Source organism: Alosa pseudoharengus, unplaced genomic scaffold (genome assembly GCF_046254945.1).
Source record: "Alosa pseudoharengus isolate Yale_2024_CS ecotype anadromous, Long Island Sound unplaced genomic scaffold, YU_APseudo_1.1 YU_APseudo_1.1_scf_4, whole genome shotgun sequence".
Classification (NCBI taxonomy): domain Eukaryota; kingdom Metazoa; phylum Chordata; class Actinopteri; order Clupeiformes; family Clupeidae; genus Alosa; species Alosa pseudoharengus.
The window spans coordinates 18,897,282-18,921,678 of NW_027468774.1; the positions used below are offsets into that span (position 1 = coordinate 18,897,282).

Here is a 24,397-nt window from a genome sequence, read left to right on the forward strand (position 1 = left end):
TGTTTTCATGCTTGAAACAACACAACACTCTCATTACAAACAACATATCCGAAGCATACACAACTTTTACATGGTTTCCACCTCCTCCTTGAGTGATTTTATTTATTTGTGCTTTACTTGTGCTTTCTAAGTGGATAATATAGCCAAAACAAATTAACAGCCAACAGAAAAGAAAAATAGCCTATACATATACAATACATTGAGTAATGACATTAAAGGAACCGTATGTAAGAAATGTATTTCAATTAATCATAAAATGATGTCACTAGACATTAAGAAATCATGTTCATTTCAAATACTTATATCACTGACAACAGTAGTCCGGCCAGGATATTGTCATTTAAAAAGTTGCAGTCCTCAACTGATGTTGATGTTGTGTTTTGTCATGTCATGTTGTGTTTTGGCCTGATGCGCCACCCTCCACTTATCTACTAATCACAAAGTCAGTAGCACTTATCTACTAATCACAAAGTCAGTTTTTCGGCATCCGGGTTGGCAACCTCGAGTCAGGGTGGAGGGGGATGGGATACACCGCTCTACAGAAATTTGAAAAGTGATTGTAGTACCAGTTTTGGCCACAATCTTACATATGGTTCCTTTAATATTAAATATGCAGACACACCCATGTTTGGTGGATCCCAGGTTGAGAGAAAACTGTTACGGAGGCCGAGAGCATTCTTACTCCATGCATCAGTGTGGTGAAAAAAGCTCAGTGAAAGCCCTGCAAAGAGTGGTCACTCAGTCGAGCACATCTGGCCCTCTCCTTCTTACATGAGATAGACTATACAATATATCAGCTGCAGGGCTTAAGGCTATTAAAATAATTAAGGACTCCGCCCACCGTAACTAACTGCCTGTTCAATTTGATGAAATCAGGCATGCAAGTGCTTTAGTATGATGGCTATAAACGAGAGACTCTGGATTTTGCAGTCATGGAGTTGACCAGGTTAACATTTCACTCTTAGTAACTATGTCTGTAACTATGTAGGCTATGTGACAAAGAAATCTCTTGAAGACAGACATGTGTATGAAACCCAATCGTAAAACTGTAGCCTATTTTATGTGTATTAAACTGATCTCATAAATTAAAAAAGTTTTAACTGGTAGAACACGAAGTTGAAAATGAACTGTTTAAATGTAGGTAGCCTACCATGAAATAAAAAAGAAATGCACGTATGTGACGGTACAAAACTGAGACACGCCTCTCTCGTCAACTGCTGTTCTCTACTGAAAACTGTCGCAAAGCCGACAATATACGTTTACGGCATCCCGCCCGCCATTTTATGTGAAGGCAGCACAAGAGACGACGAAACTTACCTGTGAACAGAAACACGCTGTGCACGACAAGAGAAAGACCATTGAATGCAGCAGATCGTCTTGGGGATTAACCGTGTGCGCTCACAGTTCTGTGTGTTTTCATACAAACGGTTTCTCCCGAGGTATTGGAGAATTTCCGTGCGAAAATTGAATGCAGACCTGAGGTAAGTTAGCTAGTCGATTGATGGCACGAGGCCTGTACTGGAGGCTTTGGTGCTAGCTCGTCCCCTAGCTTTGGCTAATGTGAAAGACTTGTGCTCAGGCCAGTGAGTTGCGAAATGTTGTATAGTTTTACTCTTTTCATACATTTTTATATTCATCAATAGATATTGGAGGAACGTGTTACGTTAGCATTACTCTATTTGTCATAGAATGAATAAATGTTGATTGTGTAGCGGGTAACGTATGCAAGCAAAGGTTAGGTGGTTGGACTTTTTTGACGAGCTAGGTTTCAACATGGGTGTAATTAGCAGAATGGTTAGCAACAGTTGATTACATAGAGCTTTCGATGTCGACCACTTATTTCTCAACATAACGATACGTTACGTCTCGTCTCATCAAACTTGGCACACAAGGCATATCTTGCTGTGTTCTTTAGATGTTTCGGTCTGTTTCAGGTAGCGGAAACGTTCAGTTAGCGCCAACTTGCCCACCGTAGCCTAACGTAAGTCCTTGTTATTATGGAGGGTTGTTGGTAGCCGTCTGTAACGGCAGATTCAAGTGCAAATTAAACTGTTTTCTCCAAACGACACGAGCTAGCTTGAGTTATCAGAACGTGAATGCACACTTTTTGAGAATAACGTTAACCAGTTAGATGTCAATTCTATAACGTTAGTGTATCATCACAGGTCACAGTTAGGGGAGTAACGCACACGGTAAACAGTGAACTTAATGTACATTAAATGTTTAACCCTGACTTCTAGGTAAACCATGACGCAGTTTCTTCCCCCCAACCTATTGGCTTTGTTTGCCCCCCGAGACCCCATTCCGTTTCTGCCCCAGTTGGAGAAGCTTCCTCATGAGAAACACCACAACCAGCCATACTGTGGAATTGCGCCGTTCATCCAACACTTTGAGGTAATATCATCACCTCTGATATGGAAAGTAAAGAATGCATGCATATTGTAAATGTGTCCAAGTAGTTATTTATTGCAATATAGTAAAAGCTGTGTTTAGCAAAATAGTTCCTTAAAGACTAACTCACGAGTAAAAACAACCTAGGTTCTATTTACAGTCTAAAACTCCACCAGTTATAATTATTTAATAATTATGATTAAATTACTCTGCCATAATTTAGCTCAATTAAAAGTTTGAACTGTTGGACTACTGTAAATAGACCCAAGGTTTTTTACTCCAGAGTAGTCCATTTTGTATGTCTATACATTATAACATTATCAAATAACGGCATGTCATTTGTGGAGTTAACATTGTTTTTGTCTGTTTTTAGGACCCCAGGGATGCTCCGCCACCCACCAGAGCCGAAACTAGAGATGAGCGATTAGAAAGAAAAGTGAGGGCACTGATCTCAATCACATTACTTATGAACGACTCTGTAAATTGGTTTTGAACGACTATCTGTTGTTTAGACCACAATGGACAAGGTGACCTTTGGATGTGTGAAAAGGCCATCATTCTATACACATTTTGGATGGTATCGGCTTGTAGATAGTGGAACTTTTCTGCATTTAGTTCCAGAGGAGTGAGGTATCAACGTATTGCGATGAGATGCCCAAACTTGTCTGATTACTTTTTTTTTTATTTTTGCCCGACTTCTAGAGACGAGAGAAGATTGAGAGAAGACAGACTGTTGTTGAAGACGAGCTGAAGTTGTGTAAGGATTCAGACAACTGCTATTCTCATGTTATGTTTATAAGCCGTTAATACGGGTCTGTGTAATTACTGTTTAGGTTTGAGCCATGATTAGTGGCATTTCTACAGCAATTTGTTGTCTTGTGCAATTTTTCTATGGATGCTTAACCAACACAGAAACACAGCCTAGTGAACTTCTTTACCATATTTCTCCACAGGGGATCCTCACAATGACCCAAATGCACAAGGGGATGCCTTCAAGACACTGTTTGTGGCACGAATTGTAAGTGCTTTCTTGTTTGATTTTCAATTTGGTGGTAATTCACCAGAATAAATCTCTACTCTGCTTCACTTTGGTGTTTTGAAATACCGTATTTTCCTTTACAGGAATCACATATAAATATAGAAGTGCTTGTTTACCTAATTACCTCCTTCTGACTACCCTTGATGTTATTTGATGCCGTGGAAGTTTTCACATGTTTTGCTTTATCATTACAGAACTATGATACCACAGAATCCAAGCTGAGAAGAGAATTTGAGGTCTATGGACCCATCAAAAGGGTGAGTTCCCATTCTCTGTAATGATTCCGAACCAGATATGTTCAATGGAAACCCCGGCCATGCTCATCCCTCATGTTGTCTTCGTGCACAGATTTACATAGTCTACAACAAGAGGACGTCAAAGCCCCGTGGATACGCCTTCATCGAGTATGAACACGAGAGGGACATGCACTGTGAGTAATTTGGTGACCTTTCTCCCCTGTGCCCTCAGCCTCATTGGATTACAGTAGGACTAGGCAGCTTGCTGTAACTAGGCAGCTGAATACTGGTGGCCTCAGCCCTCCGTTAGTCACTAGCATCTCTAAAGGTCTTGTTGGGAACTCAAAAGTTTGCTTAGGAAACCCCCCAAAAATATCTTAAGTAATTTAACTTGGAGTAGATTTATCATGACTGACCTGATTCGTTCAGACAGTTTCCCTACAATAGCGTGTAAATGAGTGTTAATTTTTGGAGGGGAAGAGGGGTGCAATCACTCTTAGCACAAATCTAAGTGTTATGGGGCATTTCATGTTCCCTGTGTGTGTGTATGTGTGCGTCTCTCTAAGGTCAACCATTGGCACTTTGCCCGTGTGTTTGTACTCCTATCCATGAGGGCATGTGTGCAGGATGGGAGGGGGTGGGGGCCATTGTTATGGGTAAGCTAGGGATTTTATTTAAACGAGAGCGTTTTGACTCAAGTCTTGACCCCTGTGTCCTTCACCCCTGCAATCAGGCCGGTTGTGAAATGTTAGGGGCATGCCTTGGGGGGGTGCGCCAGGGTGTGTTCTGGCTGGAGCGGCGACGGTAAGCTAAAGGTGACCCTGTGGTTTGTCTGAGGCTTTCTGAGATTTTCTTTTTTTAAAGTGCAGCTGAGGTTAGTATGAGTGGTGCAGGAGGCCATGGCTCTGTATTAACTCTGTGTTGTTCTCATTGCCACTGCAGCCGCCTATCTCTGATGGCTATTGGCCAGAGCTGGCTTGCAGATCATGCTGATGGTTTTGATACATCTACACCCTACTACCACAGCTCATTATATGGTTGGTATGATGGGTTTGTATGATGGGTAAGATTTCTTTACACCCTCATGTCCCATTAGGGCTAAGGCTGGGGCCACGTTCAATGGGCAAGATGCATTTTTATTCCATCAATGAGTTCGCGAGGTCCTTCAAGGACAGTTTTTAATAACTAGTGATTTGAGGTGTTTTGGGCATTGAACGTACCTCAGATCAGAGTTGAGAATATGGGCTTCCTCTCAGTCTGACTGTTCTTTTGAAGCCATGGTTTTATCAGAATTGTTAGCCCAACGAGAGGAGTTATACTCTCCAAGATTTTGGTCGCTCCTTTATTGCCGTTTAAAATCAGGATCTCTATAGGTCAGCGCTGTAACCTCCCTGTGATGAACACTAAACTCTGAGAAGTGAAAGTAGTCACTTCAGAAGCATCGTCATAGGTAGGAGTAGAGGGATAAATGCCGAATGCTTGCATTCATAGTGTAATGAGAAGCTTAGCTGCTGCCCCGTGTTTTAGGCCTACTCCTAAATCTTGTGGAGTGTAACTCTTGTTTTTGTAATGAAGGCAAATAAAAAAGGGCTTTAATAGAATATGCAGGCGGAGGGGAACTTCATACAGCACATGTAGGAACACACAGGAGAGGATGAGCTTTAACTAAACCAGATCTCAGACTTTACAAGAACAGTTTAATTTTAGTCACTTTATTGCACAACATTTCACCATATTTTGAAAGTTACCTGACATATGGTAGGAAAGTTTATAACATTCAGACATTAGGAAGACCCCTGATTCCAAGACACCTGTCCAGTCAGATGCTTCTAGTTGAGGTTGTTACTTCACACTAATTCTAGCGGTATCAACTAAGTTTAGATTTCTAAGATACCTTTGATGTATCTTACTTGATCTTGGGGTTTATGCTGCATTCCAGGTGTAATCGTAAGTCGTATTCCAGTCATATTTCCCCACTAACAAGTAGGAAGTTGCGTTTGGAACGTAATTTATACTTCTCAGCTTGTTCGAATATCCTAGATATATGGCCCATTCACAGTAAAAGAGAGCTGTAGAAACGCATGGTTTATTAGCAGTTCAGTCATATTTGTCTCATTAAAGCTGCAGTTGGCAAGTCTGACAGATTAAGGGGACTTACCAAAATTTTGAATGTTTACTACTCTCATGCCCCCCGCCCCCCACCACCACCGAGCACCCTCTCATCGAAAATATGCTGGTCAGTGCGCACCAGACTGTGATTGACAGTCAGATCTCACACAGCCCTGCTCTGATTGGACCAGAAAAACCAGAAGCTGTGGATTTTTGCAAAACAAATAACAGGCTCTAGGTGGAGGTAGAAGTGTGTGGTTTTTTTTTTTTTTTCTAAAACCGGCTGATTTATGATGTTCTGTCGGAGCATAGTGTCGGTTTCAGTGAATATGATCAAAAAAATCTTGCCAACTGCTGCATTAAATTAGGCGTAGTAACAATATTGTCCAACCTCTGTCACTGTTGCTGTGACGTTTGTTAAATACTGTGTAATGCATCGGTACAAACTGATATTGCTATATCTGGTAACAATAGCTAACAGACAATTGCTAACAAATGGTTAGTATCTTGTTATAACTTTTAACAACTGGAACGTGGTCAACTGGAGTGTGATGCAACCCCAAGTTCCCAGTTACCACTTACGAGGCAAATGGAACGCAGCATTAGGCACACATTTTGTGGACATAGTTGGGGAGCGGGTAGGGGGGTGTCAGTGAAAAGCTTGTTTTGTGAAGTGGCTGTTAACGGAGAGGGTTTATGGTAAGGCCCTCGGGTTAGCTTAATGAGGGTTTGTGGTAAGGCCCTCTGATTGGTTAGGTGAGGTGAGGGTGTATGGTAAGGCCCTCTTCATTGGTTAGAGAGGTGGGGGTTTGTGGTAAGGCCCTCTGATTGGTTGAAAAACAATCTCTGTGCCCTACGCCACTGGATCTTCACCTCACCTGCAGTGCAGACCCAGAGTAGCAAGATGGATCGCGCCCAATCCACTAAAGAAATGGATACCAGATCTTTTCGTGTCAAGGGACTGGACGTTATTTAGCCGTCATGAGTAAGTTATGGGAACTATGAGGCGACTGTAAGCTGTGTTTCCTGAAGGTCCCTCCAGGGTACTTGAGGCCCATTTCCAAGCTGGTGAAATAACTGCACTGGCTGCAGTTGGAAAGATGCTGGATGCAGGTACTAGTATGTGGTGACTAGTATGTGGTCCCCTCATCATCTTAGATTAAATTGCTTTTTTTTTTTATCAGTTCATTTTTAAACATTGATTTCATATTGTACTAATTAACCTGGACGTAGGATTTCTGGTGATCTTCAGAATACCATGCGACGCTCTTCTGCACGGTTGGCATAATTTTTTTCCCTGTGTTAAATTTGAGCTGTATATGTAGATCACAATAGTAAATTTTAGAAACGCAATCACTTTTTTGTGTATTATTTGTTTGTGTGAGTATGTGATGTGAACCAGTGGTGCTGTATGTTTGGAGATAAGGGAGGTGGCAGGTAAGATGGTACCTCCGTAATGGGGTGAATGTGGCGCATGTTTGTGTGTTGTCTGTGACTTTCTTAGACACAAAGTTGACAACTCGAGTTGTGGAAGTTGTGGTTGACACTGTGGATACGAATATCCAGCCCGGCGTTTTGCGAACAGACCTGTGTTATGAACCAGACTGCGAATATGCAGAACTTTGCACACAAGATGCAATGTTTGTGTAGAGAAGTTGTACGTGATTTTGTTGACCTACAGGTGCAGTTTTGCAGTGGATGTCCACTTAATAGCACAGCACGCAAGTTTGTGCAGTGAACCAATCACATGAGCAATCATGTCATGACTGTCGTGGGATATAGGATGGAACCCTGACTAAATGCTGCTAAAGGGTGATCTGTCAGTTAGGCATTGATAAATGTTATATACCGCATAATATATATATTTAAGCAGTGTCAATATTTAATTATTGCCATAAAAATATAAATTTTTAGTTATTTATTAAATTGTAGGGAGAGGTCTTAATTCCTACACGTTTCTACATTCCCGGTTATTTCCCTATGAGATGTTAAAGTGAAATGAAAAGGGCCCAGCATACGATCCCTTAGGTCACACTTTGTATTTGGAACTGCTCTGGGAGCACAAGAAAGCCTGGAGATTCTACCACTGGTTTAACTTTGCTGACAAAGTAGGTATTATATATATATATATATATACGTATATACATTATTGAATACATTCTCTAACGGTGAGTGAAATATGATTGTGTATAATTGTCAACTTATAGTCCATGCAAAGTTACTGCAATAACATCTTGGTGCTGCAAAACTCTTGGGCCATGGAGTCATGAGGAGATCTGTTTAATTTCAAACAAATAAAGCAGGGTTTTGGACATTGATATATTTCATTTAGAAACAATTGCCATAGACATACAGAAAATTGCTTGACTTCCATAGACTGGAGACAACTTCCTAATGTCTTCTGGAGAGAGAAGTGTTTGTAGCCAAGTGAGCCTCTGGTGTTTAAACTTAATATTGGTCCTCACCACTAGTGGCAAATTTAGAAAAGTGGAACAAGACACGAGGCAAATAAGGTGATCTGGACAGCTGAGCGGTCTGGACTAATAGAACTTGCATTGCCTCGCATCATGGTGTAAGAGGTCCACCTATGTAATGTCACAATGGGTGATGAGCTGCCTCAGATTGATAAAGATTTCTAAAAGGGGACAAGGCAAAGAGGCTTTCTTCATTAGTGTAACAATTGGGTTCCTTAGTACCAGATGTAGTGTTAACATTGTAGTGCCAAACCCTTTTGTTGTAAGTGTAGGGTTCTACTATTGTTATAGCTTCCATTCCTTTTTGGATCAGTGAAGGGAGCTTTTTTTTTTTTTTTAATCTGGTGAAAAGGCTAGCAGAAGCCAGTGGAGTTCACCTTTTTTATTTATTGATTTGTTTATTTTTTTTTTTTTATTTCCCGTGTCCTTCCTTTCTTCTCTTGGTTCTTGCTAAGGTAAGCAGTATCCAGGTGTCCTCTTCTGTGTGGGCTGCAGAAGTGTGCTGAACAGGACAGTCCTCCATTTTGTGTCCAGTCTTCTCTTTTTTTTTTATTCCTCTCTTATTCCTCCCTGTAGCTGCCTACAAGCACGCTGATGGTAAGAAGATCGACGGCAGAAGGGTGCTCGTGGACGTGGAGAGAGGTCGCACAGTGAAAGGCTGGCATCCACGTAGACTTGGTAAGGCACGGAGTTAAAACACATCTACCTGTAAAATACCTGTAAATTCAACCTGTTTCTGTCCACATACCAGTATGCAGTTGCAGAACTAGATATTTTTTTTCTCTTCTGTGCATAGGTGGTGGTCTGGGTGGAACTAGAAGGGGTGGGGCAGATGTCAACATTAAACACTCTGGGAGGGATGACACCTCACGCTACGATGACCGACCGATCGGAGGGTAAGCACTGCTTTTTGGTGTGTACATGGCATGTGAACTGTATTTAGAGTTCTAAGAGTTTCCATGTAAATCTGAACCTCTTGCTCTTCCAGCGATCGGGACCGTGACCGGGAGCGACGAGAAAGAAGCCGAGAACGTGAGCCGCGTGGTGGCGGCGGTGGCCCACCCGTCGAGAAGGAGCGCGAGCGCCGCCGCTCCCGTTCCAGAGAACGCCGCCGCCGCTCCCGCTCCCGGGAGAGAGAGCGGGCCGTGCCAGAGGAAGGGAGGCGGAGGGAAAGAGAGAGGGAGCGCGGAGGTGGCGCAGGAGCAGCCCCAGACACCCGCAGCCGAGAGCGCAGTCGAGACCGCGGCGAGCGCAAGAGGAGGAGCAGGAGCAGGGACAGGAAGAGAGACAGGGAGAGGGGGAAAGGAGCGGAGGGAGGTGAAGAGGGCCCCGCCATGGAAGGCATGATGGGAGATGGAGGAGAGCGTGGGATGGAAGAGATGGGTGGTGGCGACATGGGCCGTGGGGAGGAGCCAGGGATGGAGGGAGAGGAAGGGAGAGGAGGAGGCAGAGACAGGGATAGAGAGAGGGGGGATAGAGACCGAGACAGACGGAGGAGTCACCGGGACAAGGACAGGGATAGGGACCGTGAGAGGAGGAGGGGGGACAGAGACAGGGACCGCGAGCACAAGAGAGAGCGTGGTGACCGCGAGCGGGGTAGTGACCGCGGGAGGGAGGATCGTCACTCTATGCTGCCCTCTGGTGATATGGAGGGACTGGGCAACGGAGGTGAGGAGGGTGGCGACTCCATGCCGCCCCGGTCTGAGGAGGGCTCGCAGGATGGCATGCGGATGATGATGGACCAGGAGTCCATGCAGTCCGGCGAAGACTACGGCTCCAACGAGAACGGCTATAAAATGGAGGCCCAGGCTGATGAATACTGAGGCAACTGAACCCTACTGACACATCACATACATTTTTTTGTTCCTGTCGTCCTTTGACATGTAGGTTTGGGGCAAGGGTTTAACCACATGGGCCCCTCCTCACGCTTACCTGGATTATGCTCAGTTATACATAGGAATAAGAAGCTGTGATAAAGCTACTGTTAACCAATGTGGTTGAGTCCAGACTGTTGTCTTCAGACGTAGAGCATCTATAGGAACTTATGAAATTGAATCCACTTGTCCACTGTGGCTTCTAAGCCCCCCCCCCCCCCCCCCCCTCTCCAAGAAAAGACCCCCACTTCCATCTTTACTTTTTGACTAAATTGACTTTAACACATCTGTATCTATGACGACTGTTGTGCTTTTCGTACTATTGGTCTCTGTTAACTGTAGCATCGAAACAGTTTTAGGTGAGATGCCAAGCTTCATATGCTTCTGTCGTCTTTTTTTCATGATCACTATTGTTGATTTATTTTTTGAAAATGGCTCCCCACACTAGCTCTTTGAACTCAATACGCAAGGGACAAATTAACAGTGACCGATTCCGCTTTATGAAGCTAATGCACCCCAAACAGATTGCGTTTTAATCTAAAGAGAATGTTGCCATAGGTTCACACGTTTTGCTTTTCTTTGTAATTATTGTAAGTGTTTTGATTATTTTTGAAAGCCTTTGTGAACCGCTCCCTTGGTGTTATTTGATTCTGTACTGCATCTCCATTCTCTTTAATAAATACTTTTTTACTTAGCCTATGTCTTCTTTAATTTGCCTCTAATATAACAATATTAACTCTGTGATTGTATAATTAATTGATGTCTATATATACTGCTCAAAAAAATAAAGGGGACACTTCAATCATACACTGGATTGGTACTCTGACACTTAGGTTCGGAGCACAAGTCAACTTTTAAAGCGAGTGTTTTATTTTGCAAGAACTGTCAGACATTCTGTGAATGTAGTTTGAGAATGGAGAAACGGGTGGAAGGTTTCGAAAAAATGTGTTTTAACAATTGTGGAGAACTTGAGTGTTCCCTTAATTTTTTGAGCAGTACACAATACTAAGAATGTCCATGAAGCTCTCATCTCTGAGAAAGTGTTACGTAGTGCATTACGTAATTCAGTCAAGTGTTCCTCCTCCCTTACGTCTCCGCTGGCAGTCATCTTCCCTGGCCGTGTCCCGCTGATAAGGTGTTCCCCAGTCCTGGGATACGGTTACCGAGACGCTTTGCGGAACAGCTCCTTACCTTTCACTTTCCGCTGCACAGAGGGCAGGGAGGTCTGCCGAACGTCTGTTGAGTTTTATCCCCTTGCTGGCAGACTGCTGCGCGCATATACGTCCTCCCATCGCACCGCAGAGGCAGAGAGCGAGTGTCTCCATGATGTCATCATATTATCATACGGGGAAAGAAACGGACATGGCGACTATGGCGGAACCGTTATGTCTAGAGAGAGGTAACTAATATTATAGGCTATAATTGAAGATTTACTGGTGATTGCTTTTGACGGTAATGTAAAGTGAAGTATTCCGGTTGCCTCGCCAGGGCAAGTGTAGCACAAACCCGTGCGTTTCTGGCTAGCGGGATTAGTGGTTACTAATGACCAGCTCACGTAGGGGGAGCTGTTGAATGAAAATAGCCGCTTTGACAATGTGCGTGGATGGGAAGGCACAAATCTGTCTACTCAACTATTTGAGCAGTCTACCTTCTTGTCAGTTGCACCAGCTACACGTCGCAGTTCATGCTTTTGCATATCAATCTCAAATGCAAATAAACGGTTAGAGGAAATATACATCTCCCCAGTAGGCAGTATTCCTTTCCCCTCTCCACCCTTCTGATTTTCTATCCTCTGACATCCCGACCCTTTACCTAGATATCTGTCGGGTGATTGAGTTGCTGGACAGGCTGCAGAGGAGTGGGGAGCTGCCTCCACCCAAACTACAAGCCCTTCAGCGAGTTCTCCAGAGCAAGTTCTGTGCTGCAATCAGAGAGGTGAGGTAGCCCTCCTGTGTTTGCTGATGTGGTCATCTTTGAACTGCTCACTGAACTATCCATTCGTCTTTCTGTAAGTTTTCTTTCTAGAGTCAGCATTAGTACCTTTCCAGGAAACAATGGCTGATCATCCCTAAGAGGTTAACTAATGATTTGTTGTTACCTGCCACTCCCTCCTTCCCTCGACTCCCAGGCCAATATGATATCCACATTCTCTGCACCTACTCACACCCCACTTGAATTGGTCACTCTTTACTTGATGAGATATTCACAGTGCACAGTATTCTCAGTGAGATCCATTAACACACCCAGATGATTTGTTTTTGTTTGATGTGAGGTTTCACAGAAAATATAATAAGCTGTTCACTATAAGCTATTCCCTTCACTGCTTGCGAAAATGTGCTGTTTCTGGAAATTACTTACTTTTATGTTGTTTGCAGTTTGATGTGATTCAAGTTTGACCTCTCATGCTCATGCTTGTGTGATGAGTTACACAAATTTCTTAACGGACAATTTATGAGCTGTATGTGGTGATGGCTTTTGTAAAATGTCATGCTAAATATTGTGATGATGGTGATATGAGATGGAGATTGTTGATGTATTTTTAAAAGCCTTGCAGTCTTTGTAGATTTGGAAGTACTGACTGATTCATTAATTCCATAGTCTCTCTGGTTGGAGTTGCTCGTAACAGTGTCCTCTCCTCACCATCAGGTATACGAGCAGCTCTATGACACTTTGGACATTGTAGGGGGGCCTGAAGTGCGAGCCCAGGCCACAGCCAAAGTAAGCATTAGCATTAACATTAACATATTTTCATTTAGTTGATGCTTTTACCTAAAGGCACTTACAAATCAGGAACAACAATTAATCGACTGTGCAATAGGAGACCCTGGAGTAAACAATAAGTAATATAACAATACTACACGTTTACAAAAATCAAAACACAACCAAAATAGTGCAGAAGACATTTAGTAGACATTAACAAGATATCTTATAGTTAAGGGTGATATTAATAGAAAGAGGAAGGTGCATTAGTAAGTGCAAGCATACATGGTGATACGATACATCTATTTTGAATGCAAGCAAGCATGGGAAATATGCCAGAAAACAGTGTTATATCATTATTCAGTGTGTGTTGATGTTGCGAGACCAGCAGAACTAGCTGATCCCTCCTTTCACAGGCCACTGTAGCAGCATTCGCCGCCAGCGAAGGGCATGCCCACCCTCGAGTAGTGGAACTGCCAAAAACGGATGAGGGGCTGGGCTTCAACATCATGGGGGGGAAGGAGCAGAACTCCCCCATCTACATCTCCCGAGTCATCCCTGGGGGAGTCGCAGACCGGCAAGGAGGGCTGAAGCGGGGCGACCAGCTCCTGTCTGTTAACGGCGTGGTGAGTTTGTGGGGGTGGAGGCTGATGGACTAAGGTTAGGGGTCAACTGTAGGGAGGCATTGGAAGGCTGGATGGGCCTAAGAGGACTGGGGTGAGTAAGGGAGGGGTAAGGGAGGGGAGAGTGTTTAGTGGAAGCTAGCCCAGTGGGGCATTTAACGGAGTGACTGTTACCAGATTATCGTTGGGGAAACAGATGGTCCACTGAGCCCCCCTGCTAGCAAATCCCCTATGCACTTTGTTATGTGAAAATATGCATGGTAATCCTGGATCACTGCCTGTCAACAAGCTGACATTTTCTTTCATGTGCTGGTTAGTGAGAGATAGAAGGCAGTACGAACTGTAAATCATCTTCATCTGTTTGTTTTTCTAAGGATAGGAGAATAGCTAGAACCGCCACAGAACCATTAACCTGATATTGTGTGTGTGTGTGTGTGTGTGTGTTTAGAGTGTGGAGGGCGAACACCATGAGAAGGCAGTGGAGTTGCTGAAGGCGGCTCAGGGCTCAGTAAAGCTGGTCGTCAGGTACACCCCAAAGGTCCTGGAGGAGATGGAGGCCCGGTTCGAGAAGCTCAGGAGTGCAAGGAGACGCCAGCAACACACCAGCTACTCGTGAGCATCCCTCAGAAATACATGCATATTGCACTTGGTTAGGACTGGTTGGTGACCTGGGAAAACTAAGTCGCTGCTGCTAGTAGGTAGCAGCTAGTTTGGCCCTCTGGCCAAAAATAAATCCCAATGCCCCAGTGCAGCGGCGAGGACACTGTGCTGTAGGTGATGCTGTCCTTGGTCCTGACTCACAGTGGTCATAAAAGATCCATTGTTACTTATCACAGAGAGTAAGGGATTCCCCAGTGTCCTGGCTAAATTCCCAACCTGGCTTATTTAATCTGGCCCCCTAATAATCCTCCAGTGTAATTGGCTCATTCATTCATTCCCTCACTCTCCATCTCAAGGTGGTGTGTGGTGAGTATTCTGGTGTATAATGGCTGGCATTCATCACACAGGTGGTGCTACACATTCTCCCTTAACTGTAAGCACTTTGGGTGCCTTGATAAAGTGCTGTTTAAACACAATGTGCTGTTGTTGTTGTTGTTGAAAGGGCGAGGGAATGCAAAACTATCTCTTGTCAAGAGCACTAAAGGGAGAGGTATATTTGGTTCCAATATTTACAACCTTTTTCCAGTATCATGGACTCACCCTTTAACAATTATGGAAAGAGATTGGATCAACAATTTTCCATAAGTTACCAATATGCACGAAAGGCTCTCGTTTGTTTCCGGTGGAGCCAGGTGTGTTTGAACCTGCCGCTATTGTTAATGTAATTAGTGTCTACATGGACCCGGTTGGGTGTCAGCACATTACGAGGGATTTATGCGTGAGTTAAAATTCTTATTATTGGGCAAACATGATATTCAGTGTCGGAGTGAACATGTAAGGAGCAGAATATAAAAGAAGATGTCATTACAACACAGTTAACGCTCCACCGGAAATAAATAAGCGTACAGGAAGAGCACGTTTTGTGCACGTAGTCTATTGGTTTAGGAGACATTTGTCAGACAGAGTGTCTGACTGACACAAATCTGACACAGAATATAATGTCAGGCAAGCCTGGACATTAGCTCACTGAGATGCCACATCACTTACATACACATGTTCTGCACAAATACTGAATTTCTAATTATGTATGGCCAGTTGATCAAATGCCTCTGTGTGTCTATCCTCCAGGTCTTTGGAGTCCCGTGGTTAGCCAGTATTCTCCTCACTCCTCATTCCAAAGAGCTGCCCGACTTCAGTCCGCCCAGGAAGGCATGTGGTTGTCATGTGAGAGGAAGTCAGCATAGGGTTGACTTAGCTGTGTTGTTTGTATGTTGCTCTAATATCTCCATCTAAAAGTAAAACTTTATTACCGTATACGCATAGCTGTGTGTTGGAGCATATCTCCCCGTCAGAAGATCCCTTTCTTTCTAATTTTGTATGTGATTTCAGTACGTAGAGTATGGTGTTAGTGCTGATCAGCGAGATGAGCTAACTTGCAGTAGCTTTTAAAACTGTATATATCAGTACATAGTGCATACCTCCTGGCAGACTAGTGCATGCAAATCTGTGGTGCACTTCCCAGACCATGTGGAAAGGCAGAGTTAATCATTCCTCCATTCCTCATAGACAGCAGGTGCCAAATTGAGTGAACCCCTTATGACATATCTGCCCTCAATAGTTGACTGAACTTTATTTTAAACATTTTTTTCACTGCTTTCTACACATGATCATGTCCAATGTTTTTGCTCCGGCTGGAACTTGACTGGATTCATGTCCTGCGTGTCTTATCATCCTGTTGGTCTGGCCTATGCTGGTTAAGCTGGAGAGAGACCATTGGATGGGGGGTCTGTCAAAGGTAGGAGTGGGGGTAGGAAGGTCACAGCTGCCCCTGCCTGCATAGTGGCTCACCCACACACACTGTGCCCATGCCTAGACTGTCTTTATGTTGTATGTATGTATGTATGTATGTAATGTATGTATGTATGTATGTATGTATGTATATACACTATTTAATTCGTAACAATAAAGGAAAGTTCTTTAGTTCACAGTGTGTGGTATTTGTTGTGTCAAACTGGACAAGAATTTAGGTCAGTTCAACAAGATTGTTGAAGGACAAATATTATTTTGGACATTTTAACAGATACATGAGTAACACTTAAAGGAACCGTATGTAGGATTTTGGCCAAAACTGGTACTACAATCACTTTCAAAATACTGTAGAGCGGTGTACACCGCAGATGTGGTAACTAGAGCAGAGCTGGCAACCCAGATGCCGAAACACTACTGACTTTGTGATTACTAGATAGGTGGAGGGTGGCGGATCAGGCTAAAACACAAATATGTAAACATCAACATCAGTTGAGGGCTGCAACTTCACTTTTTTAAATGACGATATCCTGGCCGGACTACTGTTGTCAGTGATATAAGTATTTGAAATTAGCATGATTTCCTAATGTCTAGTGACAAATCAGGGCCATTTTATGATTAATTGAATTACATTTCTTACATACGGTTCCTTTAACTATATAATTAGTAAAATAGAAAAATCAGCTGAAAGATTTTGTCTTGTGACGACCATTGTACCCATTTCAAATTGAGTTTAACGGACTGCGACGTGTAGTAGGGACTTTTAATTTATTGAAGTTAAAAGACTTTTAGTTTGACTATTGTTGATATTGCTCAACCGGAAGTTCATACTGAGGGAGAAATGAGATGGGACCTGTTTCTCAACCTCAGGTGAAGTAACCTTGGCTTAAAGTGAAATACGAAATAGGAGACCTGTCTTGGTCCCAGGTCTGGGTAGATGACTTCAGATGCGTCGTGATCATTTATATTCTTACAGTTCATGTTATAAGGTTTAGAGAATGCCTAAGAAAGACCCATGTCAAAAACAAGCCTGTGAAATTCAGAAATGTTTACAAGGTGACCCAAGTAAAGCAAAGCTTAATATCGTGTGTCCAGTGTGTTGTCGCTATTAAAAGGTGTAACATTAGTTATTATAATGATGCTTTTCATTACAGCAAACAAATACATCGAGAGCCGCTGCGCGGATGTGATCCAGGCGATGCGCAAGTGTTGCGCAGCACAAGTTGGAAAGGAGTCTATTTGCTGCTCAGGATTCATCAAAAAGCAGGCAGTCCCTGAGCAGAAGAAATGATCCACACATATCAAACTTCCATAGCAGATTCTCGCTACAGATTTCTGCATTGTCTGCAATGTATATTCCTGGTTCATTCATCGAGAGAAATAAACCACATTTAAAAGAGAATTGTCCCAGTGTATGATATTCCCATATGGCCCAAGATAATTGAAATTGCTGCACCATTTATTTCGTCTGATCAGTTGGATGAAGGGATGCAGACAAGAGAAAGTGTGAGGATAAATACAGTAGGCTTATTTGCCTGTGGCAGTCTTAATATTTCCATAAGCAAAGAGGGCATTTCATTTGTTAGCTCAATTAAAGAATGTTTCCTTGCAGATAATTGGATGAAATTATTATTATTATTATTATTATTATTAGTAGTAGTAGTAGTGTTCTGCAACCAATAGCAATACACTGCATATCTATATTATTCGTATTACTATTATATTGTTACTGTTAGTACATTGCATATCTGTACATGTTTTACATTGTTCATATCACATAGCCTTAGCCTATTTATTCTGCTCTTATATAGTAACTGCTAATACTGCACAATTTATATCTAATTTATATTACTCTAAACCATCTTCTGTAAACCTACTGCATACTACTGTCTACACTGCACTATATTTATTGTCCTGCCTATGCATCACCTGTCTATACTTTGTATATCACATTACACTTTTCTGCTTTTTTGCACTTCTGGTTAGACGCAAACTGCATTTCGTTGGCTTTGTACTTGTAGCCTACTCTGCACAATGATAAAGTTTAATCTAATCTGAATGTAATCTAATTATTCTTTTTAAATGTAGGCTACTGATGTACTATTTTTTAGTCTCTCAAAATGAACCAAGGAACAAAAACAAGTCCATCTGCAATTTGGGTCAGCTGTTCTCATTTGCACATGCTAAAAAATACAAAATTTTGAGGTGGTCTTTGACACCGCCAGCTCTGGACACCGCAACTCAACAGCGCCCCCTTCGTTCTTAGATGACGTGTAATTCATGCGACAGTTTACCACTCACGGAGACACATGTTGGGTGCGTGTTAGTCGAGCTAGCTAAATGAAGACCTTGTCAACATTATTTCAACTCTGGATTAGAAATAAATAATAAGGATCGACGGAGAAACACAATATGGCGAGTACACTGCAGTTTAAAACAAAGTGAGTGTCTTTCTAATGGTGCATATTACCGGCATGTAGTTCAGCCTGCTAATTGCTATTATGGCTGATTTAAATGACCATAACATGTCTTATGTCTTGCTGTCTTAACTATCAATCAACTTTAACTACCATTTTGGTAATTTATACGTAGTTATGCAGTGTCAAGCAAAATCGAGCCATTCTACAAAGGTGGAAAAGTTCAGGTAAGAAGAAGTTTGGTCCTTGTGTCGTAGGCTACTAGACTCTGTTGTAGTCTGTAACGTTTCAGTTAAAAATCCAGCCTTTGTTTCGATCGTTGTCATAGATCAGCAAAGACGAAAAGCACATATTTTGCACTTGTGGGACACGCATTAATGTGCTGGACATTGCAACAGGGAAAATTATCCATAGCATTGAGCAGGTAAGTAAAGCTTGGAAGTTGTCAGTGGGTATTACATGTGCTGGTATCCACAAAATCATAAGTGCCGATTTTACCTTTCCAGGATGACCAGGAAGACATTACCTCATTCTCATTAAGTCACGATGACGAGGTAATGTAGTATCTGATTACTTTCACTTAAACGGTGTTTTGCTTTTAACATCCCTTTCCTCAGTTGAATTCCTGTCAGGTTTATAGCCAAACCCATTTAAGTATATTGTCAGTGTGGTTTGATCAGTGCTCTGTTTGCAGATCCTGGTTACAGCCAGCCGGGCTCTTCTGCTCAAGCAATGGGACTGGAAGCAGGGTCAATGCAAGCGTTCCTGGAAGGCCATCCACAATGTACCTGTGGCCAGCATGGCCTTTGATTGCACATCAACACTCTTAGCCACAGGTAAACAAGCCTCATGCACACAACAGGAATTATATTGTTTTTGTGTGTTTTTCAATGTCTGTAGATAGTGATGTATTGATTGTTCATTTTCAGGGGGATGTGACGGTACCATAAAGCTATGGGACGTGTTGAAACAGTACTGCACACATAACCTGAAGGGCTCCTCTGGGGTGGTGCAGTGAGTAGCCGTATCTCAGGAATATGTTCTTTATGCACTGTGTACAACAAGCCGTATTCTAACACCAGTGTTTCCCATACATTGATACATTGTAGAGCTATGTGCACCTTTGCTCAGCCTCTCCTTGTCTCTCTGTTTCTCAACAAACCGACATGCACGTGTAAAGAAAGCATAAACAATCCTGCAAGACGACTGGCTAAATTGCGCTGAAATCTGGTTAGCATCATAACCACGCTGGGCTAATTTGTTGAAACTGTTGCATTGAAGTTAATTCTAACTACCACAAACCTACCACCACAAATAGAATTAAATTATGTGGGAAACACTGAACACATTTGGGTGTAAAATATTACAGTCATCAAAGTTAAATAGCAGGATGGGATTTGTAGGAAGGTCTGTAATTTCACATAAAATCCTCTGAAGAGTGTGGAAATGTTTGTATAGTAGTATAAAAGTTATAAAACCTTTGCCATCCTCTGCTAAGGATGATTAATGAAAGATGTGATGAATGATGAATGATGGCAAGCATATAAAGATGCTATATTAAAGTCATAAGAATAGCATTTATTTGTCCTGTATTATATTGTATCTATTAGTTGAAATACTGTAGTGTAGTGAACAAGTTGTTCTACAAGTTGGCTTTCTAAATGCCAAATGTTTACCATATGGATAGAGTGTGATCCAGTGTGTTTGTGTCCCCTCAGCCTTGTGGAGTTCCATCCGGACATCAGTCTGCTTCAGCTGTTTTCGTCCTCAGCCGACTGTGTGATCCGCATATGGGATCTGCGCAGCAGCAAGTGCCTCTGTGTGTTGGAGAGCCACTTCAGTGCGGTCACCTCCCTGGCCTTCTCCCCCGACGGAAACACTTTAGTCAGGTACTAAAAGACTGTGTGTCAGAATTAGCCCTTAAAGTTTCAGGACAGGCTTAGTTTCAAAGAGACATTTGAAGACTAATATGTGTTTTTGCTTTTTGTGTGCAGTTCTGGACGAGATAAAATCTGTACAGTGTGGGATCTAGAGAAGAAGAAGGCGAAAAGGACAGTCCCCGTTTATGAGGTAAACTCCACAGATTGATGGCTTTGCAGAAACAGTCCGAAATATAGTTGAAGTAGATGCATGCTTGGCAGGGTGCGATTTGTGTAAAAACCAGAGGGGGGGATGAATTTGAATAAGTTTGTAACTCCCCCACCCCAAAAAAAAAAAAAAAATGAACGAATGATTCATAGCCTAGTAATGTCATGGCTAATAATACCCTAGGCCTATATTATTTTTGCCACCTTTGTAACATTTTAGTTTTAGTTTACCGTGGTGTATGATTTTAAACAGCGAGTGTGCTTGGTATGATGATCAGCTCCTCTAATGCAGGGTAGGACTACGTTTTGACAAGCATACAAATTCACCTTGTTCTTGCCCCATCTGAAATGACTTCTCTACTTTTGCTGCCTCCATCCTTTCTGTATTTGTTGTGTATAAAACGTTGTATATTATGGCACTGAAGTCTTAAGTTAGTGAATTGGCTAACAGTGTTAGTTGGTAACCAAATAGCCTACACATTGCGCTACACGCTGCGTAGGCTACGTGCATTCTCTCTCCTGCTGATTTGCGTTCAGTAGCCAAGTGCGTAATATTGCAAAAGTTGAAAAAATAAATGTGTTTATTGTAGCCTACAGAAAATAAATAGCCTATCATACTGTCAGTTAATTGCCTACAGTGCAGTGAAGAGTTTGGAGAGTAAAGTTATAGGGCAACTTGAAGTTTTATGAAAATAATTTACGAACCAGAACATAAAGACCATGAAGCTTCTATTTCTTGCAGCTGTTGAAACACCCGCTAGATAGTTTAAATACCCACCAACATACGTTTTTGCAGTACAGATTATTTCTAAAAGTTATTTGTCTACTAGTGGCTGATTTATCAAACAAGTGCTTTCTCGTTCGTCCTCCGCAAACTACAGGTGTTTCGGTAGAGAGCCATTGAATAAGCGATGCCAAGCAATTTCTGTAACACTTTTTGTGACATTCAGCAAATATCTCTTCATTTAATGTAAGTTCCTTCGGACAATAGGCCTACGTTCTACTCTACGTGCAGTTGTCCTCCATCTCAGTTGCATCAGTTTTCTAATTTTGAAGGTTCTAAAATATTATTATGCTTCACTGAATCCTTCTCGTTTTCTTTCATTTGTCCAGCTAACTTTTCCATTGAACCTAGCCATTTATGATGGATTACACACTCGACATTCTGAAATGTCCTGCACGATCAAGGCCAAATTAAGTTATCACACAGCCACTGTGTCAGCAGCATCAGTGCTGACGGTGACGGTGCGTTTCTGATGTCAGATTATTATGTAGGCTAGCCTACTAGACTGTTCTCACGTTGCAGCGCTTTACTTATATGAAGTAGCATTAATCAATATGAGGGGCAGAGGGGGATAAATGTTGTCCCCCCCGACGATAAAAATAATTTAGCAGAGGTAGGGATAGGAAAACCAGAGGGTGGGAAATCCTCACCATCCCCCCCTACAAATCGCACCCTGATGCTTAGTATGTCTGCAATTGTGAGGAAAAGTGAAGTGGTTTGGACTTTACATTCTTGCATACAATAAACACTAATTTCAGCACCACGGAGAAGGTTCATCAGGGATGTAGATTACACAGCAGTAATGTGGGAAAGTATTGAAACGGGGCAAAGTATTACTACTTCTCCTTGAAACTAAAAAACCTGGCACTTCTGGAACCCTCCAGTCTAGTGAGTCTCTTAGCTATGCACAACATGTGATTGGCTGAGATGAACATGGTGAAAACCATGGTAATAAAGAAGAGTTGGCTTTAGTAATAAAATGACTGGACCTTAACTGTGTTTAACCTTGTATTCCAGTCATAGTCTGTGAGTATGTTATACCAGATTACTGTATGTATTAGGTGATATGACTAATGCACTAAATGTGCAAGCTGTGGATTAGGGTCTAGGGAATGTATGAAACAGTTTTTCTACAAATGTATAAAATGCTTTTAGGTAATGTTGAAATCTTGCCATTGCCATATGCTGCCTTTGTGATGAGCACGTTTTGACTTTCTTACTATTTTGTATGTAACTTTCACCACTGTGTTGTCCTGTAGGCTGTGGAGGGGGTAGTCTTGCTGCCAGAGGGTGAGGATTGCTCTGACATCGGAGTGAAGCACAAAGGACTGCACTTCATCACTGCAGGCAGTAAAGGTATGAAATGAAAATGATTGAATGTGCTGCATATATTAATGCATAATGTTGGGTTTTGAGTGTCCCATACACTTAGTTTATCTTTGAGTGAGGTATGGTTTTAAACACAATATTGGTATGGTTCCTCATTACACAACATCCCATTTCTCATTTGATTGTTTATACTGAACTCCCTTTTCTCTCTCTCTCTTTCTCTCTCTCTCTCTCTCGCTCTCTCTCTCTCTCTCTCTCCCTCCCTCCCTCTCTCTCTCTCTCTCTCTCTCTCTCCCCCTCCCCCCTTCCTCTCCAGGCGTTTTAAGAGTATGGGAGGCCAGCTCGTCCCAGTGTCTCTTCACCCAGACTCTGCCCGCTGCGTCGCCCTCGGTGGAAGCCGGGGCTGAGGACGATGGGCACCCGCGCAGCCTCACCTACTGCTTGCCCATGCCCGCCTCCAGAGGTCTTGCCACGGTCACTGCCGAGCACAACATCCTGCTCTACCGTCTGCCCACACTCACCGTCCAGCAGCAGGCAAGGCCGCTCAGTTTTTTTTTTTTCTTATGTATTTGATGGGGAAAGACAGTAGTAGTGTAAATAAGCTAGATTTAGCCATATGGGCTAATATCATCCCTTGTCCCCAACCAGTTCTTAAAAAGACAGGCTGGGGTAAAAATGAATAAAAGAGATGACCTGTCACTCAGTGTTGTCTTGCACCACTATGCCACTTGCATACTTAGGTCAAACAGAACTACCTCAGCCATTTATTGGCCTGACTTTTGCACTATTATTATATTGACTGTCTACTGTATGCACAATTTCAACCCATTTTTTTGCTGCTCTTATTTCTTCACTGTATGTGCCTTCTTATTTACTTTTTATTAGAGATGTCCGATAATATCGGCCAACCGATATTATCGGCCCGATATTAGAATAAAAATGTAATATCTGTTAATATCGTTATCGGATTTTTTTTGCCTTAAAACCGATAACATAATGCTTGCGTTACACACAAATAGTGCCTATGCGCTCCTGAAGCGTTTACCGGCGCACAGATGATGACCTCATCAATCTGCGTCTTGAAGCATACAAACAAGCGTGGATGGCTGCAGTAACAAACTTGCTCGTGGCCGTAGTAGCCCCTTGCGTTGGCCGTGACGCCCCTTTGAAAATCAGAGGTTTACAGGCCACGGTGGCCTTGGTGCCCCTTTCTTTAAATATTCTGCTTTGCGTCCTACTAATAGCGATATATATTTAGCCTATGGCCTATGGCCAAATTACGCAGTGGAGAAAGTGACAGCGCAAGAAAGAAAGTGCGTCCAAATTAACCCATCCTACTCATCACACAGACATCACAAGTATCACACTAAAGAGCTTTTTCTCAGCTTTTAATCGATGTTAGCCGCTAATTGCTGTGGTGAACTGTTCGCGAGAAAAGTAAATAATATTCAATTTAATCATAAATTCTACCGAAGGTTTTGCGTCCATCTCCCTACCCATTCATCTCGGTGGAATACTTCAGAACCCTTCGTTTAACACATGACAAACCATATATCAGAATAAACAGCAGACCTTACCGAACAGAAAGGTGTAAAGCAGTCCCCTGTACAGTTAGCCGTTCCAGACTAATCCCGTTTTGAATTTGCAGTAAATTTCAACATACATGGATGTCTCCAAATTTGGGATTTAAGTTTTACACTGTGTTTAAATTGTTCCACATTATTTCATAACGGGCCAAATACAAAACAAATATTACAAATGTCGCCTAGATATCGGTAAATCAGAGGACAGCTGACTATAAGAGTTTGTGAAAGTAGCCTTCATGATCACAAAATGCTAAGCATGCATCTAGGCTATTTGAGTTTCTTAAAGCTGAGCTGTGCTTAAATTGTTCAATACATGATTTCATAACAGGCCAAATATAAAAT

The 24,397-nt window shown here is 42.4% G+C and overlaps 4 protein-coding genes across 4 annotated transcripts in view; all 4 read left to right on the forward strand.

Moving 5' to 3' along the window:
• The first annotated feature begins 1,275 nt into the window (after positions 1-1,275).
• snrnp70 (small nuclear ribonucleoprotein 70 (U1)) lies at positions 1,276-10,340 on the forward strand. The gene is made up of 10 exons (XM_076265152.1): positions 1,276-1,481; positions 2,241-2,394; positions 2,765-2,827; positions 3,094-3,148; positions 3,345-3,409; positions 3,625-3,687; positions 3,779-3,860; positions 8,826-8,927; positions 9,046-9,145; positions 9,238-10,340. Exons 2-10 carry the CDS (start codon positions 2,248-2,250, stop codon positions 10,070-10,072), a joined length of 1,512 nt encoding a protein of 503 aa, XP_076121267.1. The 5' UTR covers positions 1,276-1,481; positions 2,241-2,247; the 3' UTR covers positions 10,073-10,340.
• An 897-nt stretch (positions 10,341-11,237) lies between these two features.
• On the forward strand, positions 11,238-15,995 carry lin7b (lin-7 homolog B (C. elegans)). Its single transcript, XM_076266805.1, has 6 exons — positions 11,238-11,522; positions 11,940-12,058; positions 12,770-12,841; positions 13,240-13,449; positions 13,895-14,058; positions 15,175-15,995. The coding sequence occupies exons 1-6, from the start codon at positions 11,447-11,449 to the stop codon at positions 15,194-15,196; spliced, it is 663 nt and encodes a 220-aa protein (XP_076122920.1). The 5' UTR covers positions 11,238-11,446; the 3' UTR covers positions 15,197-15,995.
• Positions 15,996-16,693: 698 nt separating this feature from the next.
• Positions 16,694-17,254, forward strand: cmc4 (C-x(9)-C motif containing 4 homolog (S. cerevisiae)). The gene is made up of 2 exons (XM_076266806.1): positions 16,694-16,908; positions 17,007-17,254. Exons 1-2 carry the CDS (start codon positions 16,851-16,853, stop codon positions 17,141-17,143), a joined length of 195 nt encoding a protein of 64 aa, XP_076122921.1. The 5' UTR covers positions 16,694-16,850; the 3' UTR covers positions 17,144-17,254.
• Positions 17,255-18,146: 892 nt separating this feature from the next.
• Positions 18,147-24,397, forward strand: part of tbl3 (transducin beta like 3) — a 32,308-nt gene continuing 26,057 nt past the window's right edge. Inside the window, exons 1-10 of the mRNA XM_076265149.1 lie at positions 18,147-18,293; positions 18,445-18,496; positions 18,598-18,693; positions 18,776-18,823; positions 18,964-19,105; positions 19,199-19,283; positions 19,988-20,158; positions 20,264-20,339; positions 22,400-22,496; positions 22,786-23,003. Coding sequence (XP_076121264.1) covers positions 18,265-18,293; positions 18,445-18,496; positions 18,598-18,693; positions 18,776-18,823; positions 18,964-19,105; positions 19,199-19,283; positions 19,988-20,158; positions 20,264-20,339; positions 22,400-22,496; positions 22,786-23,003 — 1,014 coding nt within the window. The 5' untranslated portion in view covers positions 18,147-18,264. The remainder of the gene's footprint in view (positions 18,294-18,444; positions 18,497-18,597; positions 18,694-18,775; positions 18,824-18,963; positions 19,106-19,198; positions 19,284-19,987; positions 20,159-20,263; positions 20,340-22,399; positions 22,497-22,785; positions 23,004-24,397) is intronic.